Source organism: Cervus canadensis, chromosome 3, assembly GCF_019320065.1.
Source record: "Cervus canadensis isolate Bull #8, Minnesota chromosome 3, ASM1932006v1, whole genome shotgun sequence".
Lineage (NCBI taxonomy): Eukaryota > Metazoa > Chordata > Mammalia > Artiodactyla > Cervidae > Cervus > Cervus canadensis.
This window is the reverse complement of record NC_057388.1, coordinates 102,048,038-102,074,520: the sequence shown is the minus strand read 5'-3', so window position 1 is coordinate 102,074,520 and position 26,483 is coordinate 102,048,038. Positions and strand designations below refer to the sequence as shown.

General features: G+C 40.9%; 1 protein-coding gene across 4 annotated transcripts in view; it reads left to right on the top strand.

Moving 5' to 3' along the window:
- Nucleotides 1-26,483, top strand: part of TPK1 (thiamin pyrophosphokinase 1) — a 354,923-nt gene that overhangs the window by 198,123 nt on the left and 130,317 nt on the right. For all 4 annotated transcript variants that reach the window (XM_043463952.1, XM_043463953.1, XM_043463950.1 and 1 more), the window contains exon 7: nucleotides 7,601-7,747. In XM_043463952.1, coding sequence (XP_043319887.1) covers nucleotides 7,601-7,747 — 147 coding nt within the window. The remainder of the gene's footprint in view (nucleotides 1-7,600; nucleotides 7,748-26,483) is intronic.

The window sequence follows — 26,483 nt, the reverse complement described above, 5'->3', positions numbered from 1 at the left end:
TACATGACATTCCACTCTTCTTTGAGTTTAGTTTTTTAAAATTTTACTTATGAGGTCATACAGTGTTTGTCTTTCTTTATCTGATTCATCTCACTTAGCATCTCAAGCTTCCAGGTTCATCCATGTTGTCCCAAATGGTAGAATTTCCTTCTTTCTTGTGTCTGAATTTTGTTCCATTGTGTGTATGTTTGTGTGTATTATATATATAATATGCAGATACATATACATGTATCTCACATATTTTCTAATCTTTTTTATGCATTCATCTGTTGACAGACACTTTGACTGTTTCCATGTCTTGACTATTGTGAATAATGCTGCAGTGAACATCGGAGTGTGGTTCTCTCTGAGATCATGACTTCCTTTGTATATTACCCAGAAGGAGCAGAAGAAAGATGACTGGATCATATAGAAGTTCTGTGTTTAATTTTTTGAAAGTGAAGTGAAAGTGAAAGTTGCTCAGTCGTGTCCACCTCTTTGTGACTCCATGGGCTATACAGTCCATGGAATTCTCCAGGCCAGAATACTAGAGTGGGTAGCCTTTCCCTTCTCCAAGGGATCTTCCCAACCCAGGGATCGAACCCAGGTCTCCCACATGGTAGGCAGATTCTTTACCAGCTGAGCCATAAGGGAAGCCTTAATTTTTTGAGGGCCTTCCATACTGTTTTCCACAGTGGCCACACCAATTTCATTCCCATCAACAGTGCACAAGAGTTCCCTTTGCTTCACATCCTTACTAACGCTTACTAATCTCTCATCCTTTTGATAACAGCCATTCTGACTGGTGTGAGGTAGTGTCTCATTGTGGTTTTGATTTGCATTTCTCTGATGCTTAGTGATGTTGAACTTCTTTTCACATGCCTGTTGGCCCATCTACATGTCCTCTTTGGAAAAATGTTTATTTGGTTTTTCTGCCCATTTTTTAACTGCTTGGTTTGCTTCTTTGTTTTTGATGTTGACTTGCATGAGTCTTTCATGTTTGAGATATTAACCCCTTATCAGTCATATCATTTGCAAATACTTTCTCCTATTCAGTAGGTTGTATTTTCATTTTGTCAGTGGTTTCCTTTGCTGCACAAAATCTCTTTAAGTCTCTTTAGGTCTCATTTGTTTAGTTTTGCTTTTACTTCCTTTGCTTTAATAGATAGATCCAAAAAGAAAACCACTGGAGGATTTTGGGCAGAAAGGTGCAAAATTTGATTTACATTTTGACAGGGTCATTTATGATACTATATGAAGAATAAATTGTGGAGAAAAAAGGACAAAAGCAGAACTCTGTCGGAGGCCACTGCAGTCGTTCCCATGAGCTATAATGGTGGCTCATATTCTCTGACAGATTTTGGTGGCCGTGGTTGTGATGAGGTTGTAGGTAGTGAGGAGGGGAGAAATTTTGGATATATACTGAACTGAGACTTCTCTGATCGCTTAGATGGTAAAATATAGATGCCTGCAACGCCGGAGACCTGGGTTTGATCCCTGGGTCAGAAAGACCCCCTGGAGGAGGGAATGGCAACCCACTCCAGTACTCTGGCCTAGAGAATTCCAAGCTCGGAGGAGCTTGGTTGACTACAGTCCATGGGGTCGCAAAGAGTCGAGACACAACTGAGTGACTTTCACTGAACTTAGGACCAATAGAATCTTCTGAGGGGTATAAGAGAGAGGAGTTAAGAATGACCCTGGGAGTATGGGGTAGAATAGCTTTTGTGGGGAAAACAGTGGGAGATCATGATTCAGGGAAAGGTCAGGTTAACGTGGAGATCTCTATTGGATTCCAAATGCAGATGCCAAGTAAACATTGAATATGGGAGCCTGGAGTTGTGGAGAGAGGGTCTGGACTGATGATAGATTGTTAGAAAGTATTGACATTGTTGGTATTTAAAGCGGCAAGGCTGCCAGAGAACACCAAGGCAGAGGATGTAATGACAGAAGAAAATTAAGGACCTTACTCTGGGCTATTCCAAAGTTGTTATGTTGGTCCCTGAGAAGAAGCAATCAATGAGATCAAAGAAATATGGTTTTGCTGGAAGCCCATATTTGTGTAAGAGACTATATGTGGGAGGAGGTAAAAATAACCTTGTCAGATGTTGCTGATGGATCAAGTAATGTCAGAACTGATAACTGCTCAGAATGGCTTTCCATGTAATGCTAATAAAAGTCAGGACTTTACAGTGGCTTACTAAGGCTCTTTTCAGCTCTAGCATTTAGATTTTACTCTGCTTCCTCCTAATTTTGCATTCAGTTCTCATGACTACCCTCCTGACACTCTTTGAACAGAGAAATGGATGAAGAAGATGTGGAACATGAACATATATGCCATGGAATATTACTCAGCCATTCAGTGGAGCAAAATTGGGTCATTTGTGGAGGTGTGGATGGACACAGAGTCTATCACACAGAGTGAAGTCAGAAAGTGAAAGTGAAAGTTGCTCTGTTGTGTCCAACTCTTTGCAATCCCGTGGTCTATACAGTCCATGGAATTCTCCAGACCAGAACACTGGAGTGGGTAGCCTTTCCCTTCTCCAGGGGACCTTCCCAACCCAGGGATTGAACCTAGGTCTCCCGCATTGCAGGCGGTTTCTTTACCAGCTGAGTCACAAGGGAAGCCCAAGGGTACTGGACCAGGTAGCCTATCCCTTCTCCTGCAGATCTTCCCAACTCAGGAATCAAACCGGGGTCTCCTGCATTGCAGGCGGGTTCTTTACCAACTGAGCTATCAAGGAAGCCCAGAAAGAGACAGACAAATATCGTGTATTAATGCATATATGTGGAATCTAGAAAAATGGTACAGATGAACCTATTTGTAGGGCAGGAATACATATGCAGACCTAAAGAACAGACGTGTGGACACAGGGGCGGTGGTGGTTTGTCTTGTTTACTGATCTATCCTAGGTGTTTAGTACCTAATAGACAGTAAATGATCAGCAAATATTTACCGCCCGGGGTAACACATGTGAAATAAGTTACTGTTTTCAAAAGCTGCTAACTATGGGAATCCTTGCCAAGTTTGGAAGTACTATTTTGTACATTTTAGATGACGTTAACTCAGCCTAATAATCAACTTCTTGCCTCTCTGGTTATTTATTCAATTTTCCCTGATTTTGTGTGCATTGATGAAGCTCAGAAATGCTTACTGTCTGCTGTGTCGCACACGCTGCGGCTGGTGTCTGTGTTTCTTAGGTCTCCTCTAGAAGGAGAGAGAGATACCCAGGTGTATCGGCAGTCATAACAAAGTCTGACTGTGTGCTCTAGGGGATAATCTGAAAGTTTTGAAGATCAGTCTGGTGCAGACACACGCAGACTCAGAGTTAGCGCCAAGGAGAGGCGTTTGAAATTAAGTGGCTGTTTGGCTCACAGGTCCTAAAGGGGAAAGGCATGCAGGGGGCAATGCGGGGGACTTACAGGCGGAGGGCGCAGGGTCTGAGCTTAACCAAGCAGGTGGGGAGCCGGCAGACAGCGAGGCCCCGTGAGCAGGTGCCTTTGGGGGCTTTAGAGTGGGGACACAGCAGGAGTGTGAGCGGCTGCGACTCGGTGTGTTTGAGTGTCCCTAGGTCAGTCAGAGGAGGGCAGGGAGGGGAACTTGTGATAGAGACCAGTCTTATCACCCTGGTGTACCTGTTCCTCGGAGTCAGGGGCTTCCAGTCTGTGGAAATGCTGAGGCATCCAGAAAATGCTGTTTTAAAAATTTATGTTACACTGGGTGATGTTAGAAGTAATAATGCACCAGGCTTTGGATCCACATAGAAAAGGTGTCCTGGCCGTCTGTAAACAGCCTGCTTTAGCCTGAAAAGTCCTTCCCAGTGGCATTGTTGTCCTAAAGGCAGGCATCTAGGCTTGTAAAGTAAAGTGAAAGTATTAGTCACTCAGGCATGTCAGACTCTTTGGGACCCTGTGGACTGTAGCCTGCCAGGCTCCTCTGTCCATGGAATTCTCCAGGCAAGATACTGGAGCGGATTGCCATTCCCATCTCCAGGGGATCTTCCTGACCCAGCGATCAAACCTGGGTCTCCTGCATTGCACACAGATTCTTTACTGTCTGAGCCACCAGGGAAGCCCTGTGTAAATATGAAGGGTTGGTGTCTATCTTCTTTCTTCTGTCTCTTTGAATGTCCTATTTCCAGCCAGAGCTAGACAACTACAGAAACAGCTCCTGGCTGGCTCCTCCCGCCCCCTGCAGCTTACGTTGATCCTCTAATGTTTTTATAATCAGTCTTGCTAAATACTTCCTGTAGAGAAAATGAGTAGTGATGAGAAGTAATCTTGCTGCTTCTTTATTCTGAAAAATTCAATGACTGACTTAGAGATACTGCTTATCCATCATGATATCCCAGTGTGGAAGATGGGGATTAAATTTCAGCCTCAAAGGTTATGGGATCCCTCAAGGCTTGGAGTATAGTAATGAAAAATTGAGAACCTAAAATAAGGGATTTCAGAATCTGCATAGTGAATAAACTGTTTTATCATCAGGTATTTGTTCTGCTGTGAATTTAGGATTATGTAGATAGGACCGTGCCATGTGCTTTTTCTAGAGCCTTAGAACTTTCTTTACTGTATCTTCCATTGCTGTTCAGTTGCTCAGTCGTGTCTGACTTTTTGCAAACCCATGGACTATAGCACTCCAGGCTTCCCTGTCCTCAGCTATCTCCTGGAGTTTGCTCAAACTTATATCCATTGAGTTGATGATGCCATCCAATCATCTCATCCACTGTCGCCCCCTTCTTCTCCTGCCCTCAATCTTTCTCAGCATCAATTTTGTTTTTCTTTTTCCAATGAATTGGCTCATTGTATCAGGTGGCCAAAGTATTGGAGCTTCAGCATTGGTCCTTCTAGTGAATATTCAGGGTGATTTCCTTTAGGGTGGACTGGTTTCTTTCTTATATTGTCTTTCTCTTCAGTTTAAGGCAAATTTTCTTTGATTCTTCTGAGTTCCTATATAATTTCTGAGCCGTTCCCCTCTGGTCTGGAGTGTTACTAATAAGATTTTCTAAGCACTGCTAAAAGCCATTACCTGACTTGACACCCCAAAGACTTATAGGTCACCCCTTCTGAAGACTAAAGTCTTAATCTTTACCTGTATATTAGGAGTAATACATGCTTCCTAGGGTGCATGGTCTTCTTCTGCCTCAAATCTAATTCTCAGAGTTCCAGAAAGAACTCCAAAAAAAATTAGATCTTCTAGATGTATGGTATACTTGTCTTAAAATACCATAGTTTTGACACAAAGTATCATATTCAAAATCAAAATTCATATTCTCCCTGTACTCTGAAAAGGTCAAAAATAGGAAACTCATTCCCAATCTTGTGATTCTTCTGTGTAGTTTACTTTTTGTGTTGTTGTGAGTCCCCCTTCTAATGTATATATCCTCATTTTATGGTAGTTAATCTAGTTTTTCCTTTGGCTGACTGGCCCTTTCTTGTGGTGTCTTCACTTATTCGTTCATCACACATTTGAGTGTCTTGCATGTGTTAGGCACTATGAGGAAGACCAGGGTCACAGCCTGTGAGCTGCACAGCCTTTGGCTTTATGGCAACTTAGGTCACTTACTGTTCCTCCAGAAACTGAACAGGTTGTACCGGTGAGGGGTGTCATGTTATTCTCCTAAAATCATGATTTCTTCAAGGTACGTGTTATTTGAGCTTTTAAAATGTACTGTTTAAAAGCTAATAGCCAAATAGTTCCTATCTTTAAATAAGTTCTACTTTACTTCAGGTAGAGTGAGTAGTGTAACTGCCAGTTCTTATTACATGTAAAGTTTTCTTATATCGACCTAAAAAATAGTCACAACCTTTAAGTTGAGAGTTATGTTTTATCTGGTGGGAATTTTTAGGACTTCAAGCCCAGGAAACAGCATCTCAAGTGGCCCTGAGAGAACTGCTGTCAGGAGGGGAGGAGGAGCCAGGTTATATAGAAGTTTTTCAGCAAAGGGCAGGTAGTCTGAACATCAAAAGGTTAATTAAAGAAAATTTAATTAAATTTAAGAAGTTAAAAAACTAATTAAAGAAAACCAAGTGGCTCAGACAGTAGAGAACCTGCCTGCAATGTGGGCAGTCTGGGCTCAGTCCCTGCGTCGGGAAGATTCCCCTGGAGAAGGAAATGGCAACCCACTCCAGTATTCTTGTCTGGAAAATCCCATGGATGTAGGACTCTGGCGGGCTATAGTCCATGGGTCGCAAAGAGTCAGACAAAACTGAGTGACTGACAACAACAGATAGCCTAAGTTAAGGGATTAGGCACGTTTCTGTGCATGGGAAGATGCAAGAGTCTGGGCTCACTGAAATCATTCCTCCCGTATGCCTCTCAGCTCTCTGAGGCCAGTATCCTGTGTTGGTCATTGATCACATCCTGAGCTCCTCTGTGCTCACCATAGGGAGTGGCTGTACCCTGAAGCCTGCCAGATTGAGCAGGCACTGTTCTCCTTCCTGAGTACCCCTAGGACTCAGGGGTTCATATTTGGAGGGCAGGAATCACTGTTGACTGTGACATACTTGTTTGCTGATATGGCAGGAAATACTCTATTTCTTACTTAGAATATTTTGATTAAGCTCTCCAGCTTTTCCGTTTTCATGATCAGTATAGCAGCTTTGACTCTGCTGATACATGAGAAGATCAGGCTGACTAGCCAAATCAAAGAGACCAGGCAACACCTCTCTTTCCTTCTCCTTAAGACCTTCGGCCAGAGGAGACTGTGGCCCTGCACCCTTCCACTGCTCTGTGGCCATTCTTCAACCATTGTTTTTATAAGTTAGGAAAGCATCACAGTAATTTTATGTATAAATATTATGGAAATGTGCTACCCACAATAGGGAAACATTTAAATAAACTACACGGTAATGATAGGAGATGCTTTCTGTAAAGTGTCAAGTGAAGAAAATAACATACCAAATGACATGTAACAATAATACACATAGTAATAGTAATATAAATGTAATAACACCAAAAATAATACAGTGGAAGAGCGGCTGACACGTTTTAAACAACCACTGTGTTGTGAACATGTTTTAAGTCTTTGCACTTATTAACCTATTTAGTGTCCTCATTTAATCCCCAGAACAACCCTATCAATTGGCCATTGTTAGCCAGTTTTTCCATGCGAACAGAAAAATGTGGTACAGAGAATTTGGGCAACTTGCTATGTTCAGTGAAGACAGTTCAGGTCTTTAACATACTTGGATTGTGGTGGGGGCAATGACAGACCTCAGACCTATACAACAGGCTCACTCACTGTTGGGTGCTGTGTATCATCAATGTGGCCACAGGGATGCTATGTGGGTAGATGGGATCAGCATCAGCTGTGGATTAGGAAGACTTCCATGTGGAAGAAACATGGAGCAGAGTTTTAAAGGACGAGTTGGCTAGTTTTCCATCTGCATAGGCAAATGGGAAAAACTTACGATTTGTACCAAAAACGTTGCTCTCAGAAGCTGACTGCTACTTATCATTGGACTTAATTCCTTCATCCGAACAACACAGTCAATGTCTGCTGTTTCTTCATGGCTTATCTAATAAGAGAGAGTATTGAAAGCTCTATGGAAGTATTCAATGCTATTTAATCACTTTAAATTCCTTAAATATATGCCTGCCGATTTTCCTGTGGTTTCTTAGGTAGAGGTGATTGTGACGTTGGGAGGACTTGCTGGACGTTTTGACCAGATCATGGCGTCCGTGAGCACTTTGTTCCAAGCGCCTCAAATAACTTCTTTGCCAATTATAGTAATCCAAGAGGAATCTCTCATCTACCTGCTCCAACCGGTAAGTGAGCATTAAATACAGTGTCTGCACTTTGCTTCTACAAAACCTGTAAGATTTTTTAGGTAAGCTGAAAATCCGCCCAGTTCATGTGTTTCAACTGAGTAAAGTTGACAAGTTTGACTGCCTCCGGTCACTTAAGGGGAAATAGGTGGAAGAGAAGCTGCAAAAGTTTCATTTTGTTGTACTTAGAAAAACAAAACCAAAGAAAGAAAATAAGGTTTTTAATTAAAGTGATTAACAATTAAATGTAGCATTTTAGCATTTTGAGCAGCTAAATATGAGTGCCACTTGAGAAAAATCTCAGCAGAGGAAGCACAAAGCTTGGCAAGTATTTCAAACGGAATTCTCGAATACTTTCAGTGCTGTCGTAATTGGAAACTGTATTTGATTTTGGTGAGGTACTTAAAGTCTTTAGCTTTTACTGTTCATAAGTTGCTTGCTTGTTAATTTCACTTTCATGATGATGTCATTCATTTCCCATGATAAACAGCAAGGGAATTTTCTATCATTGTAGTGCTTAGAACAGAAATCTTATTATATAAACATGTTTTATGAGGTTGATGGGTGTATTTCAGTTTGAAAAATAATAACTTGGTAATATTTTTTAAAAACAGTGGACAGTTGTTGTTGTTTTTTCTTTTTTGCCTCTCATTGTAATGTGCTACATATAGCTTTGCTTCCACTCCATCTGCTGTTCACCATCTGTAGCTTGTCATTACCTAAAAATTGTTGTGTGGTTAATATGGCAAGTTATAATGCATGCTCACCATTGTTGAGCCACTGGTGCGTTGTTGTCCACCCCCCCCTTTTTTTTGTTTTTGCACTGCCTGGCTTTGTTGCTTTCTGGAACACTTTCTGTGAGATGTGAAAAGGAAGTTGAAGAATTCAGTCTTCAAACTTCATGCTGTCCATTTATTTGGTCAGCAAATAGTTCCGGAGCGCCTGCTGCCTACCTGTTACACTGCTGGGTAATTGAAGATTAAACAGAAATAGTAACATAGGTTCTTCAGAACTATAGTTCTAAAGATCTGTAGTACATGTCCAGTGAAGGAGACATTTATTAAACACAAACATAAAGCAAGACTGAAAGTTTAGGACATAAAGATGATGAAAGATTGTATAATCTGGTCATGGGTGTGGTAAGGAAATACTTACAGAGGCATTTACATTTTATTCAATCAATTAACTCAACAAATATTTACTGAGTACCTGCTATGTGTCAGGTACTTTTCCGAGGATACAGCAGCCAGCAAGAGCAAAACCCTTGCTTTCATGGAACATGCATTTTGTTGAGCTTACGTTTCAACAGACCCTTGAAGGATGAGTAGATCTCTGTTATGGGAAATGATGGGAAAGGCATTCCAGTTAGAAGGAGCCACTAAAGAAAGGCAGAGCTGCAGGGCATGTTGTGGGATCTACGGGTAATACTGAGCAGCCATATGGAAAATACCGAAATATCAGACTCAGAAGGCTCTGAGGTCCAGAAGACTCGTTTAGATCCTGACTGTGAAAAGCCTTGAATGATATATACTAGAGTGTGAAGTTTTTTGCCATAAGATATGGCAAAGTCATTAACATAGTTCAGTTAGCAGTCTGACCTGTACAGATTTGCTTCTTAGATTTCTAATTAGGTCTTTGTTAAATACTTATAATTTCCCAACACTTTCTGAAGTGTGAAACTCTTTACAGTTGTGAAGCTTTGAGCTTTATTGTTTTATTATGATTTTATTTATATGATTCTATGAACACTGAAATAGTCAATTGTAACTTGTCTCTGTAAACTTGTCTCTGTAAATACTCTGGCTAAGAAATAACTAGATATCATAGGATAATTTTTGAAAAGTAAAGTTGGAACATCAACTGATAGTAAAAGCCATGTCTAAAAATGACTTCTGCTCTTAAGATCTTTTCGTTGTCAGTGGTGTTCTGTACCTTCATTGTATAAATACGGACTTCCTAAAATGTATTCAGCTTGAGATTTCTTAGAATTAATTCTCCATCTATAGATTGCTGTCTGTCCTCAGTTTGGAAAACTCACAGCCATTATGGTTTCAAATATTGTCCCATCACATTCTCTTTCTTTCTTCTTCTGCAACTCCAATTGAGTGTGTATCTGCAACTCCAATTGAGTGTGTATATATGTGTGTGTGTATATATATTTATATATATATGTTCCTCTAATTGCATCACATATATCTCAAAACTTCTGCTTCATATTTTCTTAGTTTCTCTGGGCCGCATTCTGAAGTTCCTCTTCACCTATGCAAACCACTTCACACTTCTGCTTTAGCGCTTCTATTTTGCTACTGAACTTATCCTTTTTGTACCAAAGGCTTTTAAATTCCTGTCATGATTCATCTCTCTTATATACTTTCCTCTTACTCACATTTTAAAAACTCTTAAAATGTAATTGTTGTACTTTCTTTATAGTCCAGAATAATTCTGCTATCTGCAGTCTTTATAAGTTAGCTGTCTTTTCTGTTCTTTTTTCCTTTTATATTTTGTAACCTTGATTTCATTCTGTATTTTGTGATTTTTCTCTGTGACCTCGTATTTCTGGGAACTTTACCTGTGGGAATTACTTGAAATAGGAGTTAAGAGTGAGTTCAAGGAGACTCTGGAGTGGACTTCTAGCCCAGTTATTTATAGACACTAAAAGCTTAAGACCTTTTGTTTGAGATTTTTTGGGGACCATCTAGGTGGTATATATTTTGAAGCTAATTCTGCTGGGAGTTTGACTTCTGATTACAGATGCCCCAGGGAGACTTGTTCCTCTTCTCATCCAGAATTTGGTCAGCAGTTTTCCTAGCATTCCCGTGGGAGTGTTCTTTCTATTCATCTTTGTTGTCTCTACTTAAGCCGTGCAGTCTCCTTTTACACTCCTACCTTGCTCAAGCTCACTCTCTTGATGACCTTCCACACTTGGAGGCTGGAGAAATTGAAGTGCAAGTTCATGATTTGGTAAAAAAAAATCAAATGCAAGTAAGATAAAAGTTAGATTTGGTGTTCCTTTTCAATCAAAATCTAGTTTTGGGGTTTTGAGTATTCTTTGGTCGGGGGGAGATGTTTGATGCATTTTGAAAGATCCCCCCCCCCTTTTTTTTTAGCTTTTTGTTGTTGTCAATTGGCCAGGGTACTAATCTACCTTGGGTATGTTGCAGTGATAATTAATCCCCAAATCTCAGAGGCTTAACTGAGATTAAGCTTAATTTTTTTTTCTCATTCATGGAGAATGTGCTGTGGTTTGGGGGGTATGGTCCACTTCGTATCTGAGCCAACTGGGACACATTGAGGCAGCAGGGATAAAAAAATAAGTATAAGGAGTGGCACTGCATGTTTTCTTCTTTAAAATTTTTATAAATGTGTTTATTTTTTGGCTGTGTGGCATGTGTAATCTTACTTCCCCAACCAGGGATTGAACCCACGCCCCTTGCTTTGGAAGTGCAAAGTCTCAACTCCGGGACCACCAGATACCACATGTTTTTAAAAGCCAGGCCTGGCAGTGGCTGTGTCGCCTTTGGTGGGAGCGCAGTTACTCTTCCCCAGCGCAGTGTGAGGTCGTCTAAGAGAGGAAGGCCGTGGGCTGGAAAGAGGGCTGAGCATAGGACGTTGTCTCTGTCAGAGGACCAGAAGCCGATGTTGGGAGAGAAAGTCTGGGATCGTGACCCTACACAAAATGTATAGTATTGTAATCATCTTTTCTTTTCATTGGTAATATGTGTCAAAGTTTAATCATTAAAGAGGAGACTCCACAGTTCCCCAAACATAGTGATCATGATGAGTGTGCCTAACATACCATGAGTGTGTTAGTCGCTCAGTCTTTGTGAGTCTGTGGGCTGTAGCCCTCCAGGCTCCTCTGTCCATGGAGTTTTCCAGGCAAGGTTACTGGAGTGGGTTATCATTCCTTTCTCCAGGGGATCTTTCCCGTCCAGGGACTGAACCTGGGTCTCCTGCACTGAAGGCAGATGCTTTACTGTCTAAGCCACCAGGCCCTCTAGGATCTCTTTCTGGTCTGTTTGTTTTTGTCTTATTGAAACAGCTGGATAATTATCTTATCCTAAGTGAGTAATGATTGCGTAGTGTGAAGCAGAAAGCTCATGTAAGATCACACCCTCCATCACATGGAGCGGTGAGAATGTTGAGCCCAGACTTTGGTCTGGTGGCTTAGCAGGTGCCTCTAAGCAGGCACACATGCTGGGTGCCTGCTTCTCAGTCGCTTGTTCTTTGTTCTGGAGCACAGTTGCTTCCCAGTGTTGTGTTACTTCCTACTGTGCAGCCATGCGTATACACACATCCCCCCGTTTGTGGGTCCCCTCCCATTTAGTCACCACAGAGCACTGAGTGAGGAGGGCCTGGCACCCACTGCAGCACTGTTGCCTGGAGAATCCCATGGACAGAGGAGCCTGCCGGCTGCAGCCCCTGGGGACGCGGTGTAGCCGCAGCAGAGCGCTGAGCAGAGTTCCCTGTGCGTGCGGTAGGTTCTCATCAGTTACCTATTATATACACAGTGTCAATAATGTACATATGTCAGTCCCAGTCCCTAATTCATCCCACCCCTCCCCATCATCCCTCCTTGGTAGCCATACTTTTTTTCCCTCTACGTCTGTGTCTCTGTTGCTGTTTTGTAGTTAATATAATCTGTACCACTTTTTCAGATTCCACCCATATGCGTTAATACACCTCATATGTTTTTCTGACTTACTTTACTCTGTATGACAGAGTAGTCAGCTTCCAGGACAACTGCAAAACCCAAAATGAGTGTGTTTGAGGGCTTAAGATACCAATCAGTCTTATATACTCTACCATATTTTTAAGCAGTTTTAATGGTATACTTATGAAATGTGATTAACACCAAAAATCTGTTAAAAGCTATATTAAAATTATTGCAGAGATTCAGCCTACATCCTAGAAATGAGATATGTACCATGGGAGATAAAATGACTATGTCATATGTGTTTTCACATATCTCCATGTTATATGTTGCACATGTAATAAAGCACACATCTGTATTCGGTAGTGTGCATGTTGAGGATGGATGTCTGTGGGATGCTGTTACTGGTTAATAGGGCTTATTGTAGTCATAGTCAGGATGGGCACACCATAAACAAATTGAAACCATTTGCAAGTGTTTCGAAACTTAAAACTAGACTGAAGAAATCAATCTGGTATGCTTCAGTGACAAACAAAAGTTTCAAAGTCTTTTAAATGTACTTTTTAGTTGAAAGTCATCAGACAACTGGTCTCAGGAAAGGAGATAATTTGGGGACTTTTATAAGAAGCCTCTATTTGAGCTTCATAACAATCCTGGGAGGAGGAAAGCAGGACAGGTCATATGGTCACACAGCAGTGTTTTGACTCAACAGTTGTTCCATTCCACTACATTTCCTCCTTCATGGGATTATTGGACTAAGATGGAAATGACACTCGTTAAACAAGTCACAGTCCACAGACTGGGCATTATCTATTGTATATGTGTGTGTGTGTATGTTCTCTACAACATTCTTTTCAGATAAGAGTAATCTTGGTTGCACTTTAAGGGTATATCCCACCTTGTAGCTACAACCTGAAATTAAACAAAAATAATACCACGTGTTTTCCTCAATTATAACAAAATCTACCTACAAAAAAATCTTTGTCCATTTAAGCAGATTAAATGAGGTTATTATCAAACCACTAAAATACATACAAAGTGCTAAAATTCAATATAAATGTTAATTATCATTTGAGTATTGTTTTTGAAATTAAAAGACAAGCTTACTCCTTGGAAGGAAAGTTATGACCAACCTAGACAGCATTTTAAAATGCAGAGACATTACTTTGCCAACAGAGGTCCGTCTAGTCAAGGCTATGGTTTTTTCAGTAGTCATGTATGGATGTGAGATTTGGACTATAAAGAAAGCTGAGCTCCAAAGAATCAATATTTTTGAACTGTGGTGCTGGAGAAGACTCTTGAGAGTCCCTTGGCCTGCATGGAGATCCAACCAGTCTATCCTAAAGGAAATCAGTCCTGAATATTCTTTGGAAGGACTAATGCTGAAGCTGACACTCTAATACTTTGGTCACCTTAATATGAAGAGCTGACTCATTTGAGAAGACCCTGATGCTGGGAAAGATCGAAGGGGACAACAGAAGATGAGATGTTTGGATGGCATCACCGATGCTGTGATGTTCGTAGGCTCTGTGAGTTGGTGATGGACAGGGAGGACTGGCATGCTGCAGTCCATGGGGTCACAAAGAGTTGGACACAACTGAGCGACTGAACTGAACTAAAAATTCAATATAAATGTTAATTATCATTTGAGTATTGTTTTTGAGGCCAGCGTCTTCTAGAATTGGCTCTATGATTCTAGGTTGTCTGAAATTTAAGATTATAGCAGGAGGAGTGAGACATGGTCTTCGGCTGATAAAAATGTTTTAGTGCTGTATCTGCTCTGTGATGAGTACCTGGGATACCCCTGGGCCATGAAACTAAAATGTGCTTCTGATTTTTCGGAAAAAGCCTCCCTACCCTCAAGTCATCTTAGTGTTTCTGTAGTGTTCTGCGTTTCTTTTGGAGAGTCTACATGCAGGACTCTGGTGAGACTGCCATATAAATAAACCATCATCCTTCATTCATTAAAGGTATATTAGTCATTTGTCACCAGCCTGTATGTCTTGAGTGCATTTGCTTGAAGTTGTATGGATTGTTGCAGCCTAAAATCTTTCATCTAATTCTCTTTTCAGCCCCCTTCCTATGATTTGTTTTTTGTTCATTATAAATTGGATTTTAAAACAAGGAGACAATAGTGTAGTTCCAGGTCTATATAAATTTGGAAGACTGGAAGTTTTTAGCAGGTTGACTTTTAGTAGATAATGTCTATTTGATTGTATTTTGGCATATTTCACTTGCTGTGGGGTCAGATGTCATTATAAATGAAAACCGCAGTAGGTAGGGCTTGCTTGAAGAGATGTTCAAACTGCCATTTTAAAGTAGCAAATTAAAAATAGAATGCCTAACAGCTCCTCCCTGAAGAGCAAGCATCCCTCTTTTACTTCTAAAAAAAAGGTGTTGTTAACAAGACATCATGCCCTTTGAGCAGATTTTATGAAATTGGTGAGAGACATTTTAGCCATGAAACCCCACTGATGTCAGTGACGGGTTAGGCTGTGTTCCTCGTGAAGACAGCCAGGTGCTGAGAGTGTGTTTGTCACACTCACCATGCAGTGTGAATGGCTGCTGATCTCACGCACACACTTGCTCATTTTCTGGTCCTGTGCTTCCCAGAATTCCAGAAACATTAGCTTCTGTACACTGAGCATAAATTATCTTTTATCTCCAAGTTTTATGGCAGTTGGTAATACAAGTTAATAGGATTTATGACCAAGAAATGAGATGTCCGAGAGTTAATAAGGTGTGCCTTTTGCATTATCCTAAACCTCATTTGGTGATTCCTGTTTACGATTCCAGTATCTGATGTACAAGAGAATGGTTACAGAACGGATGCTGTCGGTTTTTAACTCAGTTGAACAAACCTCTAAATATGTTATAAATATTAATTCCTTCTGATCATAGTCATGTTTCTTACTGCTTGTTTTTTTTTTTAATCTCACTAGATCTGTTATTTACTGTATAAAGTCCTGACGCTGTCTCCATTATACCTTTGTAATATTGGTAATGAATATGATAGAAAGATGTTAATAGTCTGATAGAGAAAAACTGAATATTCATGATGTAAATTTGGTATGCATGATGGTTTCTGCAGAGAACCGAGGGTTTGAGTCTTGTCTGTCCACACATCCAGCCCCCTCTCATCAGTGATAGCTCAGAGAAGTGATTCTCAGAATGATTAGACCCTATAGACAGCACTGATAATCTTCTCATTATTTATTATCCACTTATAATTCCTTTCTTTAAAATTATTATTTCATTCTCCTCCTATATCTTCTCAATTTTTGTTGTGGCTTAGCATCTTAGAATCTTTTGTATAATTTATCCTGAAGCATACAGCCATTCAATATTAGTGTAAATAGTATAAAGCCTTAGAGGTCATTTTATAGATGAGCAATGGCAGGGACTTACAGGTAAAATGATTTGCTCAGGGTTATGCATTGCATTTCTTTGAGAGGAAATTTATGCTGCAAATGAAGTAGATTTCATGCAGTGATATCTAACAAAGGGCCACTGGGGCATTTCATGTCTGTAAATGGCCTGTCACACAGAGCTCGCCCTGTCTCGCTTTCTTCTTCCACAAGGCAAGCCGCTCACCCCGCTCCCTTCCTCTGTCCTGGGCCCGGCTAGGCTTCCTTCTCCGGGAGGTCCTTCCACTCAGTGTCTGACCTAGACTCTCTTCAGAGGGTCTCATCGCTTTGCTGGCGCTTTTTCTCTGCTTGTCTGCTCCATACACCAGGGCAGCAGCGTCTTCCCCACAGGGACTGCCCCCGACACAGCTGCCCTAAGCACCCCCTTCCTTCCCTCCCTCAGACCTCGCCCCGCTTTCCAGCAAAGTGTCTCTACACTCCTCCTCCCGTCTCCCTGTCTATGTGCTTTTCCTCCTCTTCCACTGCAGGGCACTTAAAAAACATAAAACAAAAACCTCTTCTGTTGTTGAACAATGTACTAATATGATATTTTTAACGACATCCTTTTTTATTAATTTTTATTGGACTTTAGCTGCTTTGCAATGTTGTATCAGTTGCTGCAGTACGGCAAAGTGAATCAGCCATACTGTATACGCGTATCTCCTCTTCTTCGGATTTTCTTTGTTTAGGTCACCACAGAGCATTGAGTAGAGTTCCCTGTGCTATACAGTAAATTCTCACTAGTTATGTATTTTATACATAGGATCAATAGTGTATAGATGTCAATCCCAGTGTCCCAAGTTCATCCTCCTTTCCCCCAACCCCCAGTATCCATACGTCTGTTCTCTGCATCTGTGTCTATTTGTGCTTCGCAAATACAGATGAACGTATTTGCAAACGTTATATTTTAATTTGCAGAAAGACAACAAAATTGTAGAGCCGTGCAATTCTCATTTTGTAAGCAGCCTAATATCCCCTTTAGATCTCTGTAGGAACTTTCCCTCTGTGATTTTGCCCATGTTTTATGAAACTAGCTTTCTTTAAGAAGTGAAACGACACACTCACAAAGTGTTTATTTTATAGGCTTGTTTTCTCTTCCACTGATTCTGTTTTTGTTGATGTACAGCATGTGCTGTACTTAGTTGCTCATTTGTGTCTGACTCTTTGTGACCCCATGGACTGTAGCCCACCAGGCTCCTCTGTCCATGGAATTCTCCAGGCCAGAATACTGGAGTGGGTTGCCATGCCCTCCTCCAGGGGATCTTCCCAACCCAGGGATCGAACCCAGGTCTCCCACACTGCACGTGGATTCTTTACCATCAGAGCCACCAGGGAAGCCCATGAATACTGGAGTGGGGAGCCTATCCCTTCTCCAGCGGGTCTTCCTGATCCAGGAATCGAGCTGATGTCTCCTGCATTGCAGGCAGATTCTTTACTAGCTGAGCCACCAGGGAAGCCTGATGTACAGCATAGAATGCTTCAACAAAAAACATTCTTTAAGCACCAGTGATGTGGTATACACAGTGATGGGTAGTGTATCTGTAGAAGTAAAAGGCACTGCTTCTGTTCTGCTATGTAGACTTCAGAGGAAAGGATGGAAGAATAAATAGCAAAATTTACACTCATTATGAGGAAACGCTGGGTGCTATGAGAACAGCACGGAAAAAACATTTAATCCAGATTGGGCCCAGGGCTTATGGTGAGAATGTGCACAGTGTCTCAGGGAGATACTAGCTGATGAGTAGTTAGACAAAGAAAGGAATGAAGAAATTTAATGTGGGACTTCCCTGGTGGTCTAGTGGCTAAGACTCCATGCTGTCAATGTAGGGGGCCTGGGTTCCATCCCTGGTCAGGGAGCTAGATCTCATATGTGGCAACTGAGATTTCACATGCTGCAACTAAGATCAAAGATTCTCCACGCCGCATCTAAGATTGGGCAAAGCCAGATTATGAATGAATGGGTGACCTTTAATGTCAAAAGGCAAAGGAGTCTTAGAGAACTTGCCACCTTTGTGGGAAATCTAAAAAGCTGGATCCTGGGGAGCCATAGGAGATGCAGCTAGAATTAAGGTTCTAGATCATGAGGGGCTTGTTTGCATTCTCAGGAAGATGGTCTTTATATTGAGGGCCAAGTTTCGGTATTCAGCATTTTTATCAAGGAAATAGCATTAGGTTAACATTTTAGATAGTTTGGTAGCAATGTGAAGGATAAATTGATTACGGTAGAGATGGAGGCCATTCAACTAATATAGCAATCCAAGAAGGAAATGATGAGTAAGTAAACTTAAGTAAGCATGGGTGTGAAGAAAGGATGGTAGAGTTCCTTGGGATGTGGACTCAAAAGTCTTTGCAGGAACACAGAGGAGGGAGTCAATGCAAGGACTGGGATTAGGCAAATGGGTGTTGTCTTTCTTTGAAGCAAAGAATATGAGAACAGGAAAAAATGGGAAGATGGCCAGCTGATCTCAGATGTAAAGAGATTGGTCTTTCTTTGGAAATGAGTAGAATTGCCTAAAAGGGTGGCAGGAAATGTATGTATTTGGCATGGCCTGGTGGTAATACCATAAGAATCATCACATGTATGTCGTAACTAAAAACTTGGAACTGGACTTATCACCCTGGAAGGAAGGTATAGAATGAAAAGAGCCATGGCAAATGGTAGAACTCTAGGAAGCCTTCAAGGAGAAGAAATAGAACTAAAAGAGAGTGATGCTGAAACCAAGGTGGTTTGGAGTTTTAAGAGACCAGGGAGTGATCAGCAAGGGTGTCAATAATTTAAAAAAAAAGAAATGATATAATGAGTTTGGCACCTGATAAGGTACAGTTTTCATGGTAAAATATGGGTAGAAGCCAAGTTACTTTGGTTGAATATTAAATGGGAAAGGAGGTAGAAATATATTTCTCTTTATTATTGTTTGCCTTTTTTTGTTGTTCCCTCATAAGCAGTTGCATTTTTTTTTTTTTTTTACTAACCTGGGAACTAATGATGGCCTACACAATTATTTTGGTGAGCCCATTTTCCAAGTTCAAAACCAGAGCACGAATGTCTTGGGGACCGTGTTTTTATTTCTTCTCCAGGACAGCCTGGAGTGCTGCTGTCACACTGCACCTCTGTGAAGGGTCACACATGCATGGGCCCTAATTGTCTCACTAAATGCTGGTGAAGTATGTCGTGACCTGTTCTAACTCCGTATTCTCTTCCAAAGCAAGCAGAAGGTGCTCGTGGCCTATGCCCAGCTCCACAGTCCTGACAGGCCCTTCTTTCCGTGGGCACCTTGGTCTGGGCACTGGTGTAAAGCTCTGAGTCAGACCTTGACATCTCCTTCTTTCTGGTCCATCATCTTCTAGTGTTACATGACCTCAGGAAACTGACCTGTCTCTTGTTTTCCAAACTGACCACAATCACTCCCTTCTCTGCCCCCAAATATTCTCTATTGAAGTCACCCTCTTCTTTTCAAGTGACCCCTACTCAAATTCTGTGTTACCTGCACAGAATTTCCAAATAAGCTTCTCTGAACTTCCCTCATCTGGACTCCTTTCATCACTTTTTGAAATCATTTTTTTCCTCTATGGGCCCCAAGCAGTTTATCCATAAAACAAAATTTATTAGGTTGTAACTTCTCTCATTTTCTAAACCTTAAAAAACATATATATGTGTTAGTATGCTGTAATGGGAGGGGGGATCGGGATGGGGAATACATGTAAATCCATGGCTGATTCATGTCAATGTATGACAAAAAACCACTACAATATTGTAAAGTAATTAGCCTCCAACTAATAAAAATAAATGAAAAAAAAAATCTCTTTGACAAAAAAAACAACAACAACACAGAGTTGCCCATTTTTAATCAAAGGTGAAATAACAACAGCCACACTTAGTTCATCCAGTGGTTCAGTTCAGTCCAGTCCCTCAGTCGTGTCCAACTCTTTGCCACCCCGTGGACTGTAGCACGCCAGGGCCCTTATCCATCACTAGCTCCCGGAGCTTGCTCAGACTCATGTGCATTGAGTCGGTGATGACATCCAACCATCTCATCCTCTGTCATCCCCTTCTCCTCCTGCCTTCAATCTTTCCCAGCATCAGGGTCTTTACAAATGAGTCGGTTCTTTGCATCAGGCGGCCAAGCCAAGTCCAAATAAATAGAAATTTTAGGTGGTCCCACATACTATTCTCATCATCAGGAGTGTTCATTGTTGCCGCCCCTTGTGAAATACAGGGTGCCTGGGCATCCCAGGTTGGCAGTCAGAGACTCTAACTTCATCTACTTATTTCCTTCTTGGCGGATGCTTTCTTCCTAGTTTGCTGGAAGTTCACCTGGGGAGCAATAGCTTCTTTCAGTGGCTGTGGTTTGTACTTCTCTCTTATTTTTATTAAAAAATTATTTATTTTCTTACTTTTGCCTGTGCTGCATCTTCGTTGCTGTGTGTGAGCTTTCTCTAATTGCAACAAGCGGGGGTCTACCCCCTGATAGCGGTGTGCAGACTTCTCATCACGACGGCTTCTGTTGTTGCAGAGCACCGGCTCTAGGGTCTGTCAGCTTCAGTGGTTATAGCACGTTGCAGTAGTTGCGGCTCAAGCTGCAAGCTCTAGATTGTGAGCCTCATAATTGTGGCCCATGGGCTCTGCAGCGTGTGGGATCTTCCCAGACCAAAGATTGAATCTGTGGCCTGCATTGGCAGGCAGAGTCTCACCCACTGGAGCACCAAGGGAAGTGCAGGTGTGCTAATTCTCGAGCAAACACATGAGGAAGATGGTGGCAGGGGTGGTAGATTTTAAAGCAACCTGAATACAGTGACACTTCAAGGCTGAAGGTGAGAAATGTCCACCCTGATGCCCACCGCTCACCCACACAACATACAAGTTCTTTGACCTTAAAGAAGTCTTTCATTCAGGGAGATTTATAGAAAGATGCCCATCAGCAAAAACCTATGGCGATCCCTTAGGGATTCCAAAGCAGCAAGGAAGGAAAAATAAAATTCAGTCTCCATGGAAACTGTTTAAAAACTTATTTGAACAGTGGCCTTTTGTTTTCAACCATGAGTGACAGAGAATCAGGTTAGAAGTCTTGATGCGATCCGAGAGAGTGCTGTATGCAGTGAAAGAATAGAAGAGAGAGCATCAGCGTTTGTCTCAGCCCTGTCATCATAATTTATCCTAATCCAATCCTGGGGAAAGTCATGGAATATTGGATGCTGAGTGTCATATTTCCCTCTACCCCCCCCTTCCCCAGTCCTCTCTGGCAAGGACACTAGTACACTGTGTCTTGTTTACTTAGTTCAACTGAGCATTGCTTCAGCGTCTTCCTTTGATTGAAACAAAGGGTTGCCAATGCAGTATCAATGAACTGTGAAGTGATTTGAGTGTTACCAGCAGGGAAATGAAATGAGCCTCTGGGAAGAAGGTTGGCACCAGTGAAAGCTTCTGTATAAAGAGCTTCATACAGTTCCAGCCGAGTTGTATGACTTCTCATCCAATTAAGATTTCTTTTTTCCTCTGAGTTGGGGAGCATTTTGATCTTATTTGTTCCAATGCAATCAAAATTGAAGAAAAAATGGAATATTTATCCAAGTAAACTTAAGCTAGGAGGGCTGGGATTCAAGGGTACTTATTCAAACCATGCATTCATGCTGCGTATGTTGAAGCTCTTTCAAGGAGTGGCTCAGGTCCCTCACTCTCATCCATACACACACATCCATATAACACATCTAATTGATCCCTGAGTCAGGAAGCTCTACTGGAGGAGCAAATGGCAGCCCACTCCAGTGTTCGTGCCTGGGAAATCCCATGGACAGAGTGACCTGGCAGGCTGCAGTCCATAGGGTTGCAAAGAGTCGGACATGACTTAGCAACTCTTACCACACTGTACGTGCACACACACACACCCCCCAAGAGTCTTACCTTTTCCAAGCCAATCTGACTGAGCGGAAGGTTTTTGGAGGAGGAGGATTTTTTTTTTTCCTGAAAACCACTATTCCATATATATTAGTCTTTTAAAAGCTCCTCTTAGTCCTTTAATACTTTATCATCATCAGAATTAGAATATTTGACTTTGATGCATATGTTATAATATAACAATAAAATTTATCAAAATATATATGAATCAGGAAGCGAATTAGCAAAGCAGAGTATAATCAAGATGAACGAGAGACTGAGAGAGAGTGAAAATGGTAAGTTTGGACAGAAAAGAGAACACCGGGATGCCCCCAATTTCATGTTGTCTACTGAAGCAGATGGAGACACTGCTGATGCGATGTTAAGTAGGTTGGATTCTCTGAATGTCAAAGGCATGCTGAATATTAAACCATCACTGAAGACTCTTGAGAGCCATGCATGAGTTGTGAAATAATGTCTATACTGGAAATGCTGGAAAATTACCCAAAATAATACTTTTAGAGTTTGCAGAGGACCTTCATCATCATCTCACTTGATTCTCAGCAGCCCTTTTAAGTTAGACAGGTGCGTTGTTCCCGTTTCTCAGATGAGGAAACTGCATAGAACAGCACTGTGAGTGTGTGGAACATCCATCCACAGTCTGGAGGGTTTTCTGAAACCTAGTCCTGTATCCTTTGCTTCATACCTGCTGTCTTGTCAGAATCCCCGCTTCCTCTCTGAATTTCACTGAACCTTATGGAGGCCCCAGAAGCAGGAAGGAAGAGTAACCAGTTTGAGTCTCTTCTATGCCCTGAGAGTGCTGCCTTCAGGAGCTGGTGCTGGAATCATCTGCATAGCTTTCTCTTTTTCCCAGTGAACTTTTTGTTGTGAAAATTGTCTTATATGCAGAGAATTTGAAAGAATAGTATAATAAGCAACATATCCCAACCACTTCAAATTTTTTAAGCATTGTATGCTTTATCTGTGAATAGATGTATTTGAGGGGAGGGTGACCATTTGAAATTAAATTGCAGACATCTCATCACATTATTATATTTTTCTTTCTTTGGCCCTCCCTCAAAATTCCTGATTTGAAATAACATGCTTGTTTTATACTATAGTGTATAGTACTAGTTTCAAAGTTATAATACCTAAACTATCACTAAATAAACTACTGAAATAGTAGTTTTATAAATAACATGCTTGTTTTATGCTATAGTGTATAGTACTAGTTTCAAAATTATAATACCTAAACTATCACTAAATAAACTACAGTAAACTACTGAAGGAAATTTAAAATTTCTTTGCAGATCTTTCCATTTGTCTTTAAATTATAGCCCAGCCAGAGTATTATGTCTAAAATTTGTCATTTGAAATCATAAATTTTGTTCTTTCTGTGGTTATGCTATAGATTTAACTCTTAGGTTCACTTGTCACAGTTTATTTGTAGTTAGAAGATTTTCTTTTTTTAATTATTATTTTGAAGTAATTACACTGGTCAAAAGCTTCATAAAAAGTTATCATCAGATGTCTTGTTTTCATTTTTACCCTCTTCATCACCACCACCCTCTTTCAGAATATTCTAGATCCTTGCAGAAAAGAAAGGTAATTTGGAGACTGCTCTATATTCAGTAATAGAGATCATCTTCTTTCTTTTATTCATGGCTGCTTAGAACACTATTGTGTGGATGCACCTCTGTATGGTAATTTATCCATGTGTATTGATAGCTTTTTGAAGGAACACACTGGAAATTCCAACTAGGTAATTCTCTGAGCTGTGGCTTACGTATGTTTGAAAATGTTCCTCAGGTTATTCTCTGCACTTTCTGATGAGAGAACTACTTTGCTCTCATAACATCTTATGAGTTGGAGACAGTAGGACCTGATTTTAAGAAGCAAACTAGGTCTTAGAAAGATGCAGTGACTTGTTAAGGGTTAGTCTTCCATTTAACAATGAAGCCAGGTTCCAAGTCCGTGTCCGATTGCCCTTTAGGTCTCTCCCTTCTGTAATTCTATTTCTGCATTTATGATTCATGAGCTTAGTATGATGTCATTCAGTGTAGAAGGAGCAATTTTCTGAGGTAAATTCATTAAGCAAGTGTAAAGCCAACCTTCTCTAACAGAATCAGGCTTCACTGCCACCTTTATGGAGTGTAGATAAGGTTTTAAATAGAAGTGAATGGACATAATCAGTTTCCTTATCAAGGAAGAAAAATATTCTATTATAGCTGAGATAGTAATGATAATGAAGCCCGAGCCTTTCTCTTTTGGAAAGTCATGTTGATAGAGGAGCCTCAGAATTGATTAATTGCATGCACGTTGGCCTTTCCAGTTGTCTGAAGATAGGAAGCCAATTTCACTCCTACCAGAAGCCCTCAAGGTAAAAGGCACAGAATAGGGAACACTGGTCTTATTTTATCAGGCAAGTTTAATATACAGAAATGCTGCTCAAGGGACAGTGGGAAAGGATTTATTTTCTCCTGGGTGAAACTAGCCTATTAAGAAGTGGGCCCTCTTTGAAATTTTGATAATAGTAATTGAAAAGCTATGAATAGAGGTTAGTATTTTTTCTGAGCATATTTCACACTATAAAATATTTCCAGAAACAGAGCCAGCATTCAGAAAAATGAAAGGACTTGGGAAATTTTTTCATGTATTCATTCAACCAACATATTAACAAGGACTTGTTTATTATATCAGATGAGTTTTCCAAGTGGCTCAGAATCCACTTGCGAATGCAGGAGATGCGGGTTCAATCCCTGGGTCAGGAAGATTCCCCAGAGGAGGAAATGGCAACCCACTCCAGTGTTCCTGCCGAGAAAATTCCATGGACAGAGGAGCCTGGCAGGCTACAGTCCACGGGGTCACAAAAAGTCAGACATGACTGAGCACATCACGTCACATTATTTATATCAGTTGTTTTGCTAGATGATGAGTAAGTTTCTGTCAAAAAACTTCACTAAATCTGTTTAGATCATTTTTTCAATGAGATAAAAGAAGTACAGTGTTACAAATACATACAGACCATTGCTTAAGCCTAGAGAAGCAGCATGCAGTGTACCATAGACAGGGGTAGGGAGGATTCCTGGAGAAGTTCATGTCCGAGTGTGGTCTCAAAAGGAGACAGATGTGTAACAGGTCAGAAGACAGAGAACAGTGGACGTGGGCAGAGGTGTATGGTACAGAAGCCAAGCTGTGCATTTTGGAGAACAGAGAAAGCCTGATGTTTCAGGGATAGAAAAGGAGGCTGTGGTGATGGATGAAGGGGATGAAGCTAGGTTGGAGAGGCAATTGAAGATCACCTCCGCCGCCCTGTTAGTGAGTTCAGATTTTAATCCTTCAGCGTTAGACAGAGATTTATAGCTTTTGGTGGTTATGAGCCCGTTTGAGAATATGAGAAAAAGTCTGAACCTTCTTTTCAGAAAAATGTACACTTCTCCACACTCTAAAGGTTTTAAATATTTTAAGAGTTGATGGAAAAAAAAGAAAACGAAAAAAAAAAAAAAAAGAGTTGATGGAAGCCCTGAGACTGTCCATGGAGTTGTATCTGAAAACCGACTCCTTCAGACAAATACTTGCATACCTCATTATCTGACCTGTTAGTAGGGACAGGGCCTCACTGTATTCTTAGATAGGACTTTTCACCTTGAGTTAATAATAGAAATTATCAACCAAGGGGTAGCCAGCCAGGTTCTTTAGTAATGACGGAAATGACGATAGTGGCTGATACCGATTCTCAGCACGTGCCAGGGTGAAGAAGTTCCTTTTCTCCCTGTTGCTCAGATGAGATCGCTGAAGCTGAAAGTCTTGCTTACAGCCAGGGAGATGCAGAGATGGGATGTTCCCAGGTGCTCTGCCTGCGCATTTAGTGCCCAGTATTCTTAGTTACTCCATTCTACTCTCCTGAGAAAAACAAAGTGGCTCTTTTCAGTGCTCCAAGCCTAGGCCGACTGGCCCTGATACAAGTCAGCATGCAGATCTTAGATTCTGTTCATTGAACGTACGTCTTAGCTAGAAAGATTTCTGCCCTTACAAGCACCCATTCATTGTAGTCACATTCATAACACGGTTTTGAATAGTATTAAATATAGCCACAAGATTATTAGCAGCAACACTTAATACTGCATATCATCCAGGAGGGTGCCATAAAGAATTTCATTTCTAAAGCCAAATAGTACATAATTCTCTAAAATCACCTTCTCCTGAACACACACTTCATTTAAAACAATTTTATGAACCAAATTCTAACTTACTACTTAGCATAAAAATGTTGATGTGCAACATTAAAAAAATAAATTAATGCTGCAAATCTCATCCTTTATTCCTTTTATCCATGATGCCTTTCTCCTGAAAAATTGCATTTATATCCAAAATAGGAGTTTATTATAACAAGACTCTTTTGGAAAGAAGTTACATTCCAAGAGAGGAAGACATTCAGAACCATTAGAAAGGGAGCTAGAAGGAAACCATATATCATAGTTAATTATAGAATAGTTGACTGAGTATCTGAAGAAGCCAGGTGATGTCTATAATCCTGTGGTTTACTAGCTCTGATAAGTGTCAGTTATTCTGTGCAGATTTACGTGCTATCTGGGGGCCGTGTCTGTCCCCTCTCTGAGTGGGAGGTTAGGGTCTTGTCTGTAGGTTGTGTTGACTCACTCCTGGGGACTGCCTGAGTCTCACTTTCTTCATCTGTAAGTTGGGGATGATACTACACAGGATTTTCATGAAAATTAAAACATATAGGGCCTTATATATAGAACTGCTTTTTGTTTTATTGTGTTTGGCTTCTGTTTGGCTTCAGGT